Source organism: Stigmatopora argus, chromosome 5 (genome assembly GCF_051989625.1).
Source record: "Stigmatopora argus isolate UIUO_Sarg chromosome 5, RoL_Sarg_1.0, whole genome shotgun sequence".
In the NCBI taxonomy this organism is placed as follows: Eukaryota; Metazoa; Chordata; class Actinopteri; order Syngnathiformes; family Syngnathidae; genus Stigmatopora; species Stigmatopora argus.
This window is the reverse complement of record NC_135391.1, coordinates 5,303,527-5,322,542: the sequence shown is the minus strand read 5'-3', so window position 1 is coordinate 5,322,542 and position 19,016 is coordinate 5,303,527. Positions and strand designations below refer to the sequence as shown.

Genomic DNA, 19,016 nt, shown 5'->3' with positions numbered 1-19,016 from the left:
TTTTTTGAATTATTCAGGCGTGAATGAAGAGACGGGTAGAGTGAGGAGAGAGTGGCCTTGCCAGTCACTATCCCAGCATGGGAGATTATCACTCACACAACTTTAATAGATATCATGCAAGAAATGAGGCATCTTACGCATACTTTATCAGCATAGCTCAACCATCCTCCCTTGTAATGGTAATGAGGGAGGCAACCAAGACACAAGTTAATAGTCTTATCAGGGTTTTTTTGTAACCTTCCTCTTTTAAAATAAAACCATTTTCAAGGTCAATATTACATTTCGGTTTGTGCAGATAATGTTGTTATGTTGGCTTTTTGAAGCTGTGATCTTCAAGTCTTACTTGAGTGATTTGTAGTGGAGTGTGTAGTGAGCCAAGGTAAAAATCACAAGTGTTGGAATGCAATGAGTGTAATGAGCTAAGATACAAGTTATGCTACATTAAATGAAGCTTCACTACAGTAATGTTACCAGCAGCGGAATTGTATTTTTTTTGTCATAGTTCATTATAAAAGCACGTGGAGAGGAAAAAAAGTAGCAGCTTATAGTTAAAAAAAACACAGTGATTTTAAAGAAAGATTTTGCACATTTGTGAGAGTACCACAAATGCAAAATAAGTTTGAAGCATTAGTATGAAAAGCTCTCGTAGAAAAGAAACAGAGCTCTCACAGAGTAACAGAAATCGAATAGGTCATTCAAACAAAATTTGAGAAGCTGATAAGCCCTTTTTTAAGTCAACTAATCTAGATTGTGTGGAAATTGGATCCCACAGCCCATCCCGTGTAAATAATAATAATAATAATTCTTTTAAAATCTATAAGAACAATATGTACATACATTTCCTTTATGCAATTTCCAAAATTGTTTAAAAAATAACAAGCAATGAATTCTAATTCTTGTCACCATAGTTTTCAAAATCTTAAATACAGCAGTAACCGCAGCATTTTAAAAACTGTATTCAATTACCCCACTTTCACACTGAAATGCTTGCTCCCATGTTACGCACACATATAATCACAACCACAACACATACCACAGAAGCGGTCTCTCAACAAATAGGTGACAAATAAACACAAGCAGCCCGTGAACCCCAGACATGGATCCTCTCTGCAGGGCCCGCGAGTGTGATTCATTTACACGCCACTTGCCTCGCCTCATCCAGATTGTATTGCCCAAACAGGAGAAAATGAATCAATCAGGGAGGCATCGACAGCAGCCAGGGGGCAAATCCTGCATGCAATCTTTCTGCATCATATAACACAACCCTGAAGCTCAGCCTCCGTGTGTCTTCTGACAATGTGCGTTTTCACAACACACAAGCAAGAATAGCAATTGCCAGCATATAGGATTGGAAAGAAATGATCCCCATGAAACCAATTGTTGCCTTCAAACTTCATCGCAGCAAGTCTGAGCTAAAAAAAACCCAAAAAATGGCAGCCAGTAAGCAATTCAGTGCCAAAATGTTACTAGCTAAATAGCCACTTACAAACAAACTACACTCATTTTCAAATGCAATTACGTCTGCGCTATTTGCTATTTTTGTTAACTATTCCAAACAGTCACATCCCAAGGGATCTTCAACCATAAAAATGTGAATATTTTCTCTTTAATTATTCATGAATATCCACACTTTGATATAAATCCAGTAGATGCAGTATATTATAATACTGGAAGACTCACACAGGCGCTAAGTGCAATGCATTATTTTTGCATTGAGTTCACCAAACTGATGACAGTGATGGATGACAAGTTAAGAGATCGCCTACAATGCACGGTCTTTATGTCATCCATCTCACAGTTGGAAAGCTACCACGATAAACCCCGCCAGACTATACCAGAATGTCCGGCACCCCACCAATTTAAACCCGCTTCCCTGCGTGAAAATGAATGTTGACAACTTTGTCCCTTGCCTGAGTAGAGAAGAGTACATTTAAATACATTCTACGCTAGTATTAGCGTCATTTTTACTTCAAGACCTTGTAGTCACAACAATTTAATGTATTGTAATGTATTAATGTATCTGATAACATAATAAATGGTGGTTTGCAAGAACAAATAGGTCCTTAAATATAAGGTGTGATGTTTTTAAAGGTTAAAATGCAAATGTCTTCCATCACAAAGTTAAATACAACTGAACTGTTCTATTTTTTTTTTAAAGTACCTACATAAAAACAAAAAAAACACTATATATTGAACTTAAACATGTTTGAACCAAATGTAATCATAGCTACAAGCTTCATTCTGTTTAATAGTATTTTCCTTTTTTTAAACACACATCCCCGTTGATAAAAGCCACGTTGGCGGCCATGTGTATTGAATTTAGATCATTCCCGAGGGTACCCTGCTCTTATCAGTGGTCAGATAAGCTCATTTCACAAGCTCTCAAACACCTCCACTAGGCTACCAATGGGACCTCGTGCTTGACTAGAGCTGACCTTTTTTCCACAGCGTTTGCGGTTGAAGGAGAGCCAAGAAGGGATGCTCGTTGTTGACTGGATCTTTCTAACACATTCTAATACGATATGTAGCTCTTAGATCAGAGAGCCATTACATATTTGAAGAGGAGTATTTCAAAAAGTTGTTCTTGGACTCAGGACACAGTAGAATGATTTTTTTTTAGTGGGCTTGCAATTACATTTAAAGAAAACAAAAATTTCTGGAGATGATTTTCTTGAAGATGGGAATACCATCCTTCCTGAAGGCCCCATTCTCAGGCACTGTATTCTGTCTGGGCCCTGAAGGGATCTCAAGACTGACAAGCCTTCAGCTGGTTACTGGCAGCAGAACTGAGCACTCATAATTGTCCCCCTATTCATTTCTCAAGCATAATCCTCACCCCAGTTGAGCCTTTTCTACTCCTCTCATGTTTACATAAGGTACTATGAATCGCATTTTCCTCCCCCCCTGGTCTTAATACCCAGAATGTGTGTTTGAACCTGTGTCTGAGGTTTCTGCTCTTCACCGGAGCTCCTCCGACCCAAAAGCTGAGGTGACAAAGGCCTCGTGAATGTCTGACTCACAGACAACTGTCAGCGTTCAATGGGCTGGATTAAGACGGAACGTAGTACGCAACGGAGGCTGACATGTTGACATGTTCTACTAAGTGCATTTCAAGGTGGATTTAGGGCTGTTTGCTCCATTGTAGAAGAACATAAGCGATACAAATGCTAAATGGCTTGCCTCTTCTTGAGACACCGGCTGAACTTTATTCCTGTCGTCTGGATTTGGACTGACACGGTGTGACTAAGGCTGCTGTGGATCTGGAAGAGGTTCAGGGGTTTCAGAGAGCCATCCTTAACCAAACAAACATACTGGAATTTCTGCCATTGTTGGTGAGCAGGGTTGAGTGACAGGGCCGCATAGCAGAGGAACCTGTCAGCAGAGACGAGTCGGGGTCAAAGTGTGACCACCCCTGGTGACAGAGCTTCATATGAAGGCAAAGTCATGTCGTGTGATTGGAGGTTGCCTGTGCTAATCCTTAAAAACACATTTTTAATTTCCAGTGTTTCAATTTATTGCAGAATTGATTCAAAGGGTGTAAATTATAATCGAACATCCCGATGAATTGCACCATTCGTTCTAAATATTTGCTTTATGTTCATCAAGAAGGTGCTGAAATAGTTGTGAAGATTTCGGAATATTTTAATCAAACTGAATAGATGTGTGTGACATCACAATTTTAACAGCCTGTACAATCCAGTGCTAATAAAATTGAAGTTGGTAGCCGGTAGACATCAGCCTAGCACACCCCACTTTTGGGTTTTAGTGCCAGTCATCATTAGTTGGCCACCTTAAATGTGAACCCTGCTCAGAAGGCTGCTCACTACTCACAGTTTAGGACGAGAGAACAAGCAAACATCTTTCAATACTCCTCTAATTATAATGCGTATTACATACAAGCGGCAAGTACTGTCAGCAAATTGACAGCCAGTGGGAATTGGACAATAAAAAGCAAACAGACGGTTACCCCGAAAGCCTGAATGACTTCCCTTCTGTTCGCTTCTTCTCAACTCGGGGTCCCTAAAACGGCATGTTAAAGACAGGGATCTTGCTGGTTTGCCCGGTCCTGCAACCATCCTTACCCCCTTGCCCTAAAACCCACTCGGCTTATTCTGTGCCGCATTGGAGTATGTGATCCCTCTGTCCTCAGAGTGATGGAGTCAAGCTGTTCCTGCTGAGCGGAGGTCAGGGTGCTTCAGTCAGCACTTCGGCCTCGAACAGAGCACACAGGGATCCCCCCTGACCTTACCCCAGTTCAGCTAAAACTAAACTGGGACTGTCCCAGACCGGGTCCAAATAAACCTGGTAGCCTGCTCGCTCTTTTTTTCACCAGGCACGCTGTCAGTCCCCTCATCGGAATCATTAATCAGACCGGGTGGATTGAAAATAAACCACAATATTGGGGTAGCAAACCAGTTCAGTGTCTCCTCTTCTGTCAAATAAGATCGATTGAGGATGTTCAGTTGAGCCGGCAGGTTTGGACATTCTTTTATCGGCTATTTCGGTTATGGATATACAGTAAATAATTCAGCTTATCTTAGAAGGGTGATGACTACTGAGTGTTAACCTTCCATCTATGTAAATACACAAGATAAACGGTTCAGCAGTTATGGAATGAATAAATCAATTTTACTCCCTAAATGTGACAGAAAACATATCACATTTGGGGGATTAAACGCACAAAATTAATCTATTAGAGATTAGTTTTGATCTAAAGAAAACTGTATAGTGCTCTTTTGTACTGAAATAAGCAGGCAATAGTGCCATCTTTGGGTAACATTGAGTAATACTGCTTTGCAGAGTGAGTGGATGCTTCTACTGGAGATGTTTATCATCCGGCTCTATTGTTTTATGTTGTGCCAGAGAATTTGTATAAGGGAAGGTATATCTACACCATCGGAATGGCACGCTTCTCTGGTCAAGATTTCACAGGAAGACTGGCCAACTGCTAAATAGTGTGTCCGTCCTTCCATGGGAAATGGGGCGGTGTCGCCGAAACAACAGCCTAGGGGTTATCCATCAGTGTCGTGGAGGGTGGACCGTAGGGGGGTTATGGTATGTGTCACCTTAAAGACTAATGGACAGGAAGTACAGGCCTGAGAAACAACAATATTTGGAAAATATAATTTCAGAGAAATGTTACAACGGTGCTCGGTTTCTTGGATAATATCAAGGAACTCTTGAGAACACGGGTATAGTAATCCTGATTTATGAGCCTCTTTAAAAAGTCCCTGCAAGCAAGAATTTCGTCAACTTGATTTGGCGACTGGGTTTAAGAATATTGTGATTCAACATGCAAATATTTCCAAATGCTTTATGTCGAGGGGAAGTGGACTGAAAAGAATGAGCAGGCTGAACCAGGATTTTTTTTATCTGGACCCGAATGACCCTTTTCTAACCTGTGTGCTCTGTGTTCAGAGACCGGTGGTTTAACCTCAGCATCCAGTGACTGTGGCATCCAATGCTGAACGTTTTGTGACGTTAATCTTGGTTATCTCCTCCGCACAAGTCGGATGAATTCCTACTGTCTCCAAAAGGTGTGAATATGTTGCCCCACACCTACGACACACCGATTTATACACATATTTATCCAATTCACCTTAAAGATCACATTAAATCCAAATAGTTCTAAACTCACTGGAGGCCCAGAGCAAATCCCTGCGTGACTTCGCCTGCATTTGGACCAGTGAAGTGGAGACCCAACATTTTCTGATCTCCATCCCGCTGGCATATCACCTGAGATGGCAGAGTTACAATTAGGATCTGAAATTTAAACATGTTAGTGGTTTGTTTTGGCAAGTAGACAAGATGATGTGATCCGATAAGGGAATATTATCCTTCTCTGAGCAGTTTGGAAAATACCTTGATGTAACACTGACTAGCATCACGCTCTGCCACAGTGAATTCCAAAGGCTTGTAGAAGGCATGGTAAACCTGCAGAGACATAAACAAAGACAATTCATCATTAAAAATACAGTTTTCCCCAATCATTTTGACATTGCAATGAGGTAACATGTCAAAGCAGATGACAAAAATTCTCTTGAAAACAAAGTTCAATGCCGCTAAAGACATGTGTCAAAGTGGCGGCCCGGGGGCCAAATCTGGCCCGCCGCATCATTTTGTGTGGCCCGGGAAAGTAAATCATGAGTGCCGACTTTCTATTTTAGGATCAAATTAAAATGAAGAGTATAGATGTATATTAAATTTCCTAATTTTCCCCCTTTTAAATCAATAATTGTAATTTTATAATCCATTTTTTCTGTGTTTTTAGTTCAAAAATCATTTTGTAAAATCTAAAAATATATTTAAAAAAAGCTAAAATAAATAGTTTTAGATCTATAAAAAACTGAATATTCAGGGCTTTTAATACAGTTCGTTTAATCCATTTATAAAAAAAAAATATCTAAATATTATATCTAAAATGGTCCGGCCCACGTGAAATCAAGTTGACGTTAAAGCAGCCCGCGAACCAACCTGAGTCTGACACCTCTGCTCTAAACTCTTGGATAGATAAATTGAAACTAAATTACGCATGACCTCATTTAAAAAAAAAATACTTGAAATGGATTGCGAAAATAGCTGTAAGAAAACAGCATTACAATAAAACCATACATCTTGTGACGAAACAAAAAAGTATTATTTACGCAAAGGCAACTTAATCTTAACACTCAGCATGTTAAGATTTTAGTGCCCAGAAAATAGAATAAATCCATCCCACTTACATAGTATGTCCCAATTATGTTGACACATGTTAGACTCGGGACTGACATTGTGTTCTTAATGTGTTTAATTCAATGGGCAAGCGTGCCAACACAAGTTTCAAGGAGCATGCAGCTGTAGAGGCGGCCAGTGCGGCAGCTCCTCCAAGATCTAGGCATGCCTGTCATCACCTCACACACACCTCAATCAGGCCTCCCGCTCGCCTGTCACTCAGTGCCGACAGCCTCTCTTTACCGGCTAAACCATTTATCCATCGTGCTGTGCAGGTGTTGGCTAACATTTGGCAAATGCTCATGTACGTACGCACGGAAAACTTTGTTTTGTTTGATTTTGCACTGTAATTGTTCTTAGAGGTTTAAGGACACACTTTTGTTGTTGTTGTTGTTGTAAATTCAGTCTTGGCACAGTAACCGTGTTCCTTATGAATGGATGACATGTTTTAGGATCGAAATTAGACCTAATTAAATTTACAGCAGGAGTACAACATGATTGGTCAATTAGGAAGCTTTGATTTATTCATCCCCTTTCATCATTAGAAAGTCAATTTGTTTTTCAATTCACGATAACCTTGCCTGTTTATTTTTTTTAAATCATTATTTTCAATTCAGGGAGTATGCCATTATATTCTTACCTCTATGTTGTCTTTGCCATACTTGATTTCAGCTTCCTCTTCTGATAGGCCCACACAACCATACTCAAGTGGGGTGAACACAGTGGTTGGCACCTGCAAAGTATACGCAAACACACACACAATGTTTTTTGGAGGATGTTATTCACTACTCCTTTCTACAAGCACATAAAATTACCATATTTTCACGACTATAAGGCGCACCGCATTATAAGGCGCACCCTCAATGAATGACACATTAAAAAAAAAATCCATATATAAAGCACACTGGATTATAAGGCGCCCTGTCTATTTTAGAGAAAATTTAAGACTTTTAAGTGCGCCTTATAGTTGTGAAAATACGGTAATTACAATCTAGACCAGGGGTAGGGAACCTATGGCTCGGGAGCCACATGTGGCTCTTTTGATGGGTGCATCTGGCTCTTTGCTAACCTGTGAGCTAAAATATGGAAATTGCTGGTGACAGAACTGAGATATTACATCTAGAACTGCTTTAATCTTTATTTTTTTTGCAGTAGACTCTTCTGGAATGCATCCTCTCATTGATTAGCAACAGCATAAGAATCTTTAAAAAAAAAATCATTTTTTTCCACTTTAAAAGTGGTGAAATTACTAAAAAAATTGAAAAGGCACTCGTTTACATGTATGTATTTTGACTTTTAAATTCGTAGTATGGCTCACGAGGAATAACATTGGAAAATATGAATTGTTTGTGGCTCTCTTCGTCAAAAAGGTTCCCGACCCCTGATCTAGACCTTGGCGTGTGATGCATTACTAGTTTTCACTCAAGCGAAAAATATAACGACAACAACCAAATTCGTTAGTCTTGGAAAAAAAGAAACTTTTTTTGGTACCTCCTTTGTGCTGGACATTATATAATCCTATGTAAAGTTAAAATGTGAGTTTTTGTCTTACATTGTGATAGTTCATAAGCTCTTTGCTGTGACCGGCAAGTCTTCGGGCGAGGAGTTTTCCTGATTTAATTGCCGTAGGCGTCAATTCGGGACGGCCCTGAAACAGAAGAGACCCCAACTTACTTCCATGTACCTGTAAGCGACCCATTGGAAAATTGTCTGACACAGACATATTTTTTTTGCTACTCCAAGGTTAATGGGGTATTGTTATGAATGTGAGCCAAAACAAATGAAATTACAGACATGGGTAGACTGACAGACAGATAGACAGACACACATCTGAATAGAGCAGGAAATAGTAGTGCTGTGGGGCAATTTTAAAGGCATGACTTAAACCTGTTAAATTTCCACTACACATCCTGCTGTCATAAACATCTGCACCTCTGCAAATGAGGATGTTTCGCACTCTCTGAAGTGCAACTGTTTACACGCCAGATCGCTTTTGTCATTGTAATGCATTTTTTGGCACAAAAGAAGAAATGAAAACAAGAATGGCAGTGGATGATACCTTGAGCAAGATATCAAACCTTCTGCTTAAAAATGGAAGAAAAAAAAGCTTCTCCACTGACAAGATGACAGACAGATTTGGGTGAAACATTTATCAAAGCAAGCCGACAGTCAAAGGAGGCTATGCTGTGTGTGTGTGTGTGTGTGTGTGTGTGTGTGTGTGTGTGTGTGTGTGTGTGTGTGTGTGTGTGTCATCATTCCGGGGAGACAGGAAGGAAGCACACAGCTGTTTGTGTTGAGGGAAAAAGGCCAACCTGAATACAGTACAGCACCATTATAAATTCTCCCGAGGGGGCCCACACTGAGAAATTATAGGTTTAATAGAACAAACACATTTACAGTAAAGACAGCTGAGAAAGGAAGACTAATTAGAATCGTGTTTCATAATTAAGCCTTGTGACCCTTTTAGAATTCTGCCCAAAATATGGTTTGCTATCATTCTAAAGTTACTTGCTGTAGAATTTACATACCATCTTTAAATATAATTTCCCATGACTTAATGTATCTTTCTATGAGGTTCAGGGCTTGGTAAAGTCACATGCTAATTTTGCTTTCCGATTAACTGGTGCTAAGAGGTTTGTTGATATATTAATCTCAAATTAGGATTCTAAATTTTTTTTTAAAATGCACATTTTTTCAAGATTTTTTTGATTTATTTGGACTTGATGGTCGTGTATACCTGGCTTATGTCCCCCAAAGCATAGATGTTTGGCACCGAGGTGGACTCATCCACCCCCACAATTATTTTTCCTGTCTCTTTGTCGAGTTGTACGCCAAGTTTGTTGAGACCCAAAGCTTTGGTTTCCGGAGCTCTACCTGTAGTGAACATAAACATACATTTCATTTACAAATTGTGCATAATATTCTGGCATAGTATTCAAAGAACACTGACAATACTGACAATATTCCAAAACCCACTTAACACCCTTACGACTCCTTTTATGTGTAATTGTGTTGATCCAATCATTTTAAGCAAGTGGAATGAATTTAAAGAAGAAGAAAAAAAGAAAATGACAAAAACCTAATTAAAAGTCCAATCCTCAAAGAGATGTCCCCATTCCTGTGGGACAGTGAACTGATGCTATCGAGCATATATCTCCATGGTGATGGAGAACTGAGCCCATACATAACCCCCATCCAGCTCCTCAAAACGAGTCTAGGCAGCATAATAAACATCCAAGCTCGAGGTACACATGTAGATGCTATCGGAAAGCAAAAATAACAAACCCCTGAGATCCTTTTCCTGGCCGGAGCCAAAAAACAGCTTTCTCCCCCAGACTGGGGGACAACAGGGACCTGTCTACTCCACAACATGGGCGGTTTAGGGGTGGGGGGAAGGGGTGAAAACATGAAGACATTATCCCTAAATATGGAACTCACAATTTTGTGGACTATGGAAATGTTGGATTTCAATGCCCTAGTCTCATTCTAGTAGCTTGTTTGTTCCCTTATGCAATAGTGTATCCGAGTATAATGGAGTATAATGTGCCGTATTTAACAGGTCAATTATTAACACAACATTTTGATTTTGTGATTCAGTAAAGCAAATTCTAGGAAAAAAAATTAGAATTTCGAAGTTTAAGACTCTTTTCTTTACATTGTGGGCCTTCCTGTCTGTAGCGCCACTTAAGAGTGAGCACATTGTATGGCGACGACACAACATAGATAAGGGTCTGCAGAAAGAATCACATCCCCATACTTTGTTAAACAATGCCTGTTGTGACATTCTGAGAAAGCTTCCAGATGGCTAAGCTAATTAGCAACTACAATTAAGCCAGAAGAGAGAGAGAGAGTAAAATTAGAAGGAAAAAAAAACATATCTGCTCGATTAAATGTCAAGATAAAAGGGAATTATGGCATTGGTTTGCCTGGAAGAGAAAATGTGAAGGATGCTAAAACCTTACGTCAATATTCAGGCTAAAAAATACTTTAAAAAGATCGATCAAGACTGGACAGGGTGTCACGTAACAGCATTTGAATATAATTTCCACCATGCTGTGCTATTATGTTTATCGATTGTGTGAATGAAAATAACGGGGTACTTTGTTTATGTTTTAAGTAAAGAAAGGCATGGTCCAAACCAGCAAAAAAATTCAGAAAAAAGTTGTCCGTTCTCAAATTATTTTGCGTCAGTTTAATATCATGATATATGAGCATATAAAGGAAAATAAATATTGAGCTTTACCTGACAATATGTGATTACTCTTTCATTTTTATGAAAATAACAGTGAAGCTATGTCCTGCACATCATAGGGTTTTACATGAAATAATATTCTGGAAAACTGTGGCGTGCACTGACACGGAAAAGTCATGTCCACAGGAAGTGGAAATGTTCTGTTTCCTGGTGTAATGCACCTGGACAGGGGCGCACCCATGTACGCAGGAAGGAACAGGGGAAAGGTGGAGGGATGCATGGTCAGGAGAAGGATGTTAGACAGTGGTGATACGGTCCCTCAGACCCCTCAAGTCTTTATAACCCCCCAGAGCCGCAGGACCCTTCCTGGCCTCTATAGTGTAAGGTCTCCGCAAACGGAAGTGGCCTCAGACTCATAAGGCCTGCATGTAAGGATCAAAGAACCAAAGCCGTACGCCATATCTTTGCTCACTGAATCAGAATCGTAACAAAAGCAATTACATTTCAATACATTTAGAACCTTTGTGGATATCGTGATACTTTATTTGCCTGCCTGACCATTTGATTGGGCCATAGGAAGTCTGATAATCGCCTGCTTTTGAAGACATCTAAGACGGAAGCCTAACATAAAAGGTCAGAGCACCTCACGCATGGGACAATACACAGCATTTCCAGAATTCAATGCAAATATCACCAACACCAATCGTCTCACGCTGGACTGATGTGGGAATTTGGCCACAGGAGGAAATGGCAAACGTCATTGCGGCGGCGGGGTCACGCACATCCTTGTGACTGTTGCACGCATATGCCCAAAGCCCTCATACCAGCCATAAAATCCTACTCAGAATATTATAAAGAGAATTAGAGATTAGAAAAGCCTCGCCATGACATATTTACGAGCGTTAACGGATGTAAACATTGATCAAGTTGTGACCATGACCCTGATATGGTCCGTATAAATTGTTGCTCTGTAGAATGTAAAGGTGTGATACGTGAAGATTATAAAATGGATAAAGTTCATAGAACGGCAGAGACAGATGCGGGTTGGTTTCCGCTGAGTTGGCACGGACAGGAAAGGGAGAGGGAGAACAAAGAGAGGAATATGGTGACCCGGTGCCTCGGGCGCATCCTGCCCGGTTCTGCCCCTCTGCGCCCAGACAGCCCGTCGGACATTGCGGGGTGATTAACGCTTCCCTTGGTTAGCCCCATCAGTCAGGCTTTATTACTTTGTTTTCAGCTTTGATTCCACGGTGACTTGCTGACACTGCAATCTATTGAGGATGACAATGACCTCGGATGATGGTGGACAAAGCAGTTGACTGTTTTTGACAGATTCCCTGGTATAATCGCAGGAAAGTCATAGCGTCTGCTGCTTGTTTCATTCCAAAGTAAGCTAGGTGGAGGTCAAATTACTGTTCAAACGTGTACTTTTCCATTTCTAAATGTATTCTAGTATTATTATTACTGTGGGTTTAGCTTGCCACGATAGAGGCGGTATCATTATAATTTTATGAAACTAAATGGGAAGTGAAATATTACTTTGAGGCCTCAGTATGAAGCTCACTCATAGATCAAACAACCATTATAATAATACATATTTTACTAAATAATTAAAATGAAGCAAGTTAAGGGGAAAAAAGGAAAACTACAAACTGAATATACATAACTATCCTTGATACAACTTTGTCCTTATAATGTAACCAGTGTACTGGTTTAAGGCTGGAGTTTTACAAGATCATCACAATTTAATACAATTAAACAACTGTTCCACAAATTGATATTCAAGACACTCACCAACTGCCCACAACACAGTGTCGTATGTGTCATTGCGTTCCTGGCCTGTCAGAGCATCATTCCAGATCACTTTTAGGGCTCCTGATGGAAGTTTGTCAACTCTCTTGGGGACGCACTTAAATGCAAACTTGGTTCCATAAGACTCCATGTAGTCAGTCACCAATCCTGCCATTTGCTGTTTGAACCCATAATTTCAAATTAGAAAATGTCCATCCTAAATGTAGACCATTGCACAGAGAGCAATACCTGATCAAATCCTCGGAGTGGAATGCTGCGGACCATCACGGTAGTGTCCAAGCCGATGCCTGTAAGGAAGCCTGCACACTCAAGAGCTACATCTATGCAAGAAGTTAGGGAATTGTTCTTTGAATATGCATGTTATAATATCTTGAACATTTACTGAAATCATACAAGCGAGTATTTATACAGTCTAAAAGCACTAAGACAAACAGTAGCAAATTCCATAGAAAACTGGAATTTGGGAATAAAGTCATTTTGTTTTTTCTGCAGTAGTTTCACATATGGGTAGCATGTGTTTTACTTTGTAAAATAATAATAAAAAGTCTTTCCCATGTGGCATACTGACCTCAAAACAAACAGTACACTTTCATGCAACACTGGCCTGATCCTTAAGTGGTCAGTTTAATTTATTACTAGGCTAGCAGTAGTTATTTACGTGCAAAATGAGTTGGTAGGCCAGGATACAGCTTGCTCCAACCACAAGTCTGTAAAACATAAATAAAATGGAACTACTTAACATATATGTTTCAGAACCCTCATATTAATGCCATTCTGCCATACACTGGCATACATCTTTAGTATGTAAACAGTATTTATACTCGTATGTAAATATCCATAATTAAAACGTCGACCCCGAAGGGGGCAGAAACTTGTAGCCAGGTACCGTCTGTTTATGTTTTGTTAAATTTTATTAAATGTCAGTGTTGCGTCTTATAGTCAAGCGCACATTTTAGTGTGGAATTTACAGAAACTACTCAAAATAAAAACGTGAAACTTCAACATTATTTTTTTTTGAAACTTGCAAAATGCTACCATAACAAAAGTTTTTTGCTTTGGCCAAAGGGCGGAAAAAGTACTAATAATGTGTGTTTTCCCCTTATAACGGGGATATGATATAAAAAAGAAAAATAAATACAGGTGCTTGAACATGGCTATGGGAGTTGGGGTGTCAGTAAACAGTTAGAAGAGTCAATGCAAGTACTTCTAGAAGGCTAAACCGACACTTAGAATTCTTAGGCAAATGCCACAGCACTCCCCTCATCCTGTATTGGGTTCTACTGTTGTACATTTTCCAATGTGGTTTAGGAACTGTGTGGTCCAGGTAAATAACACATCTCATCCAAGCCTAAAATCCATAACAGTGAGCAGTGCTAATTGCTACCATTTAAAATAATCCCTTGGATGGGGAGTGTCATGTTCAGAGCTCAAGTCCAGATACGAGTCTGCTGAGTGAAGCCCATCACCTGCATACAGGAGGCCCAGCTCTCATTTGTTTATACCAGAGTTCCTTCCTTAGGACTGCCATGTATTTGACAGTTCCGAGTGCCTCCAGCAAATCCTGTCCTAGTCCATACTAAAACTAATCTCTAAAAGCCTCAATGCCCCCTTGTCGCCATAACCGTGTACGTAATGCCGAGGTGCACTTATTGAGTGGTTTAAGAAAAGATCAGCTAAAGACTTTTCTCTTAATTCCACATTTTCATACATTAACACCATCATTTCTCATAACCCTATCTCACCATTGGCGAGAGTCTGAGTGGTCAAAAATATGACCAGTTTGTGACCTTTAAGGTTTTCAGTTGAAAGACATGTCCTATCCGAAAATGCACTTGTAATACATCAAGGGTGTCTTCAGGGTCTAGACTTGCACTGAATTGCTGAAAGCAAGGCATGTTTAACTCCAAGTACTCCAAACGAGCTCAGGTAAATTTCAATGGCATATAAATCGTCTTACTGCCACGTGCTTTGTGTTTTTCCCCTTCCTGCCTTCAGGGCATGGATAGATCTGTCACTCAAGTGTGTAATGTGCTCCAAGGCCCATTAGACCCAGATCACTCAGCCTAAACCCTACACACACACACATACACACACACCATATCTGCCTCCAGAAAAAGTGTCTGTCTGACCTCACCTGCTTGCCTGTCAGCTCTGCACAAAAACAACATCCTCTTGATACCTTGTTTGGTGCTGTAATCTTCAGGAAGAAAATAAAACTATTGCTTCCCCTTTTTGGCCTGAGGGTGGGAGCTATCCATTATGCCATCAAAGGAGTACCTTACCTAAAAGTGGTTCCGTTTGATTCATACACAATGTTTTGTAACCCTTCCATTGCCCCAAAACACCTCTAAAGAGTCATATTTTGTACTTTACCACTGACAAATGGTAAAATCATATTTACACAAGTTATTTGTAGACTGCAATGCCTTTTTTTGCACAAAACCTTTAAAATTGAAACATGTCACCACCATCAAATACCACATTTTGAGACTCACTTCACTACTATATATATATATATATATATATATATATATATATATATATATATATATATATATATATATATATATATATATATATATATATATATATATATATATATATATATATATATATATATATATATATATATATATATATATATATACACACACACACACACACATATACATATACATATACATACATATACATACATATATATATATATATACATATATATATACATATATATATACATATACATATATATATATATATATATATATATATATATATATATATATATATATATATATATATATATATATATATACATACATATATATATATCTCAGTTTTTCTCCCAGGAAAAATGCCAAAATAAATGCCTATTTTCATCTAAACCACATGCTATAAGCTGCACTTCACTCAAAATGTTGTTGTTTTTCTTCCTAGCCAAGTGGTTGCATGAATGCAAAATAATAGATATTGTCATTGTCCAAATATGTCTGTACCTTAATGTACTTGACGCTCTATCAGCGTACGCAAACAAGCAGCAGGACCTAGGTGCACCACAACCACTAATCACTGTCTGCGCACTTTGCCAAGAGGAAGCATATGAGATAGATCAATTAACCAGGCGATGACAGGAGATAATAGCTGGATTAAAGAGCTTGCTCGGTATAAATCAAAATACCTGCCACTAATCTGAATTGCGAAGGTGAAGACAGGTTTATGGCTATAAGGCATCACAAAATGTTTGTCACTGATAAATGAGTGCATGACAGTGAGAGGTGGTGTATGAACAAGTGAGGTGCAGTGCAGAGTGCAAGTCATTTCTAAAATTGATTTTTTTTTTCCGCTTCCCCAGAAAAACAGGTACACGGTCGATTGGTCGCCGGTCTTTTGGTCGCCCGTTGTCGCGGTCGGGGCAACCAAAAGACCCCGACCAAAAGACTGGCGACCAATCGACCGCACACGGAAAAACACCCTTAAAATTAATTTAAACTTTTTTTTTGCACTGACTGATAGCTGCTGTATTAATTTGATTGCACAGCTGCTTCACGAAAATGCATTTTGATTTTGATTAAAGTTGTGAAACACTGCTATATTGCTATGTATTTCATACAAATAGTATCATTTAAAAATAACATGGACATGATATCCATTATTTAAAAAATAATTTTCATTTATGGAATTACATAACTGTTAACTGCATTTGAGTAGAACAGACGAGAGAGGCTCACGTTTTTCTAGGCGATTCTTTCAGCCAAAATATGTCATCACTCGTGATACCATGTTCCTTTGCACCTGGAATCTGGAATAAAGTCAAAAGGGGAATAATTTATAGGGATTGAAGCAAGGGCCCTGCAATCGAATGAGTCACTTCTTTTGAACACAGAATAAAAATATATTTTGGATTTTGATACGTGGACTGTACAACTAGTCATGCCAGCCATCAGTGCTAAAACTGCAGCTCATGATTAAAAACACTTGGTTTTTAGTTTTAAATTGAGTCTCCTTGAAAACATTGTGTGCTACCAACACAAATAATGCTTAACGACTAATGCAAACTATAATGAGACTAACAAACTAATAATGAATAACTTGATACAAACATTTGTGGGAATTTTGGGTCGTCCACCTGTAGCAATGACAATGTTCTTGGCAGTCAGTGTCATCTGAATGAGGAGTAAAAATGAAAAGGAAAAGTCAGCGGTCATATCCTTAAAAAAACAAGGAAATGTCCAATGAAGGCAAGTGGTCTCTAAAGCATTTTCCACTCAAACCATTTAAGAAAATGTTAGCGTTATCGCTCCCAGTAGGAGTGGATCTGACCTGTAGCCTAAAAACTCACCTCTTTTCCTGCTTGTGATCGTGCTTTGACAGTGTGTTCATCCACAATGCTACCTCTCATGTTTAGATACTTCACCTTCCTTCAATAATAACAAACAATCAAAATAAAATGTGACTGTATTAGAAAGTAGAAGAGGGAAACAAATTAATATTGATAATATTTAATTCATGCTACTGACTTGTCCTGGAGCTGGACCCGGTGACCCCAGTTCAAAGACCTGACATGGTTTTGAACAGCCTCAGCCATCGTGAGCCTGAGGCATACAATGCATTAAAAATGATTGTGTGTGTGTGTGTGTAATTATCTGCATTACTGCAATAATGTCAATAGGCGAATGCTTAAAAAGCCCTCATTATTTTGATAAATATCAAATTAAGAATTATGCAATTTCATCATTGGTCTATGGCAACTATAGTTAAAGCAGATGCTACGTTGTATGTTTATGCTATTGCTTTAACATAGTATTCACTCAAATTTCAGTTCTGCACCTATTCCATTTTTGGGATGCCGGCTGCAATAACTCAGCGCCGCCGCTAGAAGTCGCGCTCGACACTTTAGGGAAGTTAATGTTTTGGTAGTACTACATAAATGTCTCTAGACGGTGTTGTTTAGTCATTCATGATCTTATTTAACACACGTCTGATCAAGCATTACGTATAAAACACTCAAAGCTTACCAATCATGGGAAAATGTCCCCGAGAGTTGCCATCCATATTTTTTTGCATCTTTTACTGCAGCTCCAAGGAGAGCTGCTTGGTGCATGAGTTTCTTTGGTATGCAGCCAACATTAACACACGTACCACCCAAACCCCACTTGGTGCCTGAAATAAGTAAAATACATATTAATTTGATGTCCTTGAATGTTTAAAATAGAAGTAGGTGTAAGCTGTTTGTAAATTATGAATTAGTTCACCTCTTGAAGAGGGCTCCACATGATCCAGAACAGCAACTTTCTGTCCCAGTTGTGCAGCTGGGAGAAACAGTAAACATTAAATCTTATATTTCACACGTGTATAGAATTTGGATTGTTTTTAAACTCACCTTCCTTTGAACAGGCGAGCCCACCAGAACCACCACCAATAACCACCACATCGTAGTCATAATTCCCTTGACAAGTGAGTTGATCAAATGAAAATAAAATGTCATTCTTTTCTACACTTCATATAAAATCCATCGGACAGTGTCAAATTTCATCCTGAAGTCTTTATATACGAAAACTTAAATAATCAAAAACCCGGTTTATGCAATATTCTGACTTGTGGATTTACCACAAGTCGAGCCGTGTCACTCCACAGAAGGTACAGAAGTGACGATGTGTTCATATATGTGCCGTGTACATTTACTCCTTTATTCGCAATCAAATTATAAATGTTACCTGTTAAGTTTCTGGTCAAAACATGAGACCAATTGATTCGTTTCCAACGATGTCTACTCCGACAGAGCGCCGCCATGTTGTTATTATAAAAGGACCCTGGTTCCGTCTGGGGTGTTCAAAGACTTGCCTGATATAAACACACGCAGTAATTTAAAATACGTTTAGTACTGGACTGTATGATTCTTCAACTTGAGATGATTTGTTGAAATTAACTCTGTGTAATTAGTGCTTCACAGTACTTGATGAAATGGAATTATGTTTTTTGAGTTGCAATCAGTTGTTATAGCATACCTGTCAACAAAATTACCTAAATATGTAACCAATATCTTTACATATTAAATTGTGACCTTGTTTAACAGTTCATGATTTTTAAATTACATTTTAACACAATAATACATGTAATTGCCAAACAGTGTCAATAATATATTGTCAAATAGCTAAAATTGGTTTCAATATTATATTTAGCTACAAAATTTAACATTATTTACTACAAAAAAACCTATTGGAATTGTTGAGTTATGTTTTTTCTATTTTATTTATTTATTTTACCACAAGCTGTATTCGTCAAAAAGTTTGAAAAACACTGA

General features: G+C 38.8%; 2 protein-coding genes across 8 annotated transcripts in view; both read right to left on the bottom strand.

Annotated features, from left to right (window-relative positions):
* arvcfb (ARVCF delta catenin family member b) overlaps positions 1–19,016 on the bottom strand; it is a 340,912-nt gene that overhangs the window by 203,663 nt on the left and 118,233 nt on the right. The gene's annotated exons all lie outside the window — the stretch shown is intronic.
* On the bottom strand, positions 3,619–18,523 carry txnrd2.2 (thioredoxin reductase 2, tandem duplicate 2). Its single transcript, XM_077601130.1, has 17 exons — positions 18,430–18,523; positions 18,096–18,161; positions 17,968–18,024; positions 17,731–17,875; positions 17,233–17,307; positions 17,055–17,133; positions 16,816–16,878; positions 16,444–16,514; positions 13,403–13,422; positions 12,944–13,035; positions 12,698–12,872; positions 9,449–9,585; positions 8,264–8,359; positions 7,352–7,444; positions 5,863–5,934; positions 5,639–5,736; positions 3,619–5,559 (listed from the first exon to the last, which is right to left on the bottom strand). The coding sequence occupies exons 1-17, from the start codon at positions 18,503–18,505 to the stop codon at positions 5,436–5,438; spliced, it is 1,539 nt and encodes a 512-aa protein (XP_077457256.1). The 5' UTR covers positions 18,506–18,523; the 3' UTR covers positions 3,619–5,435.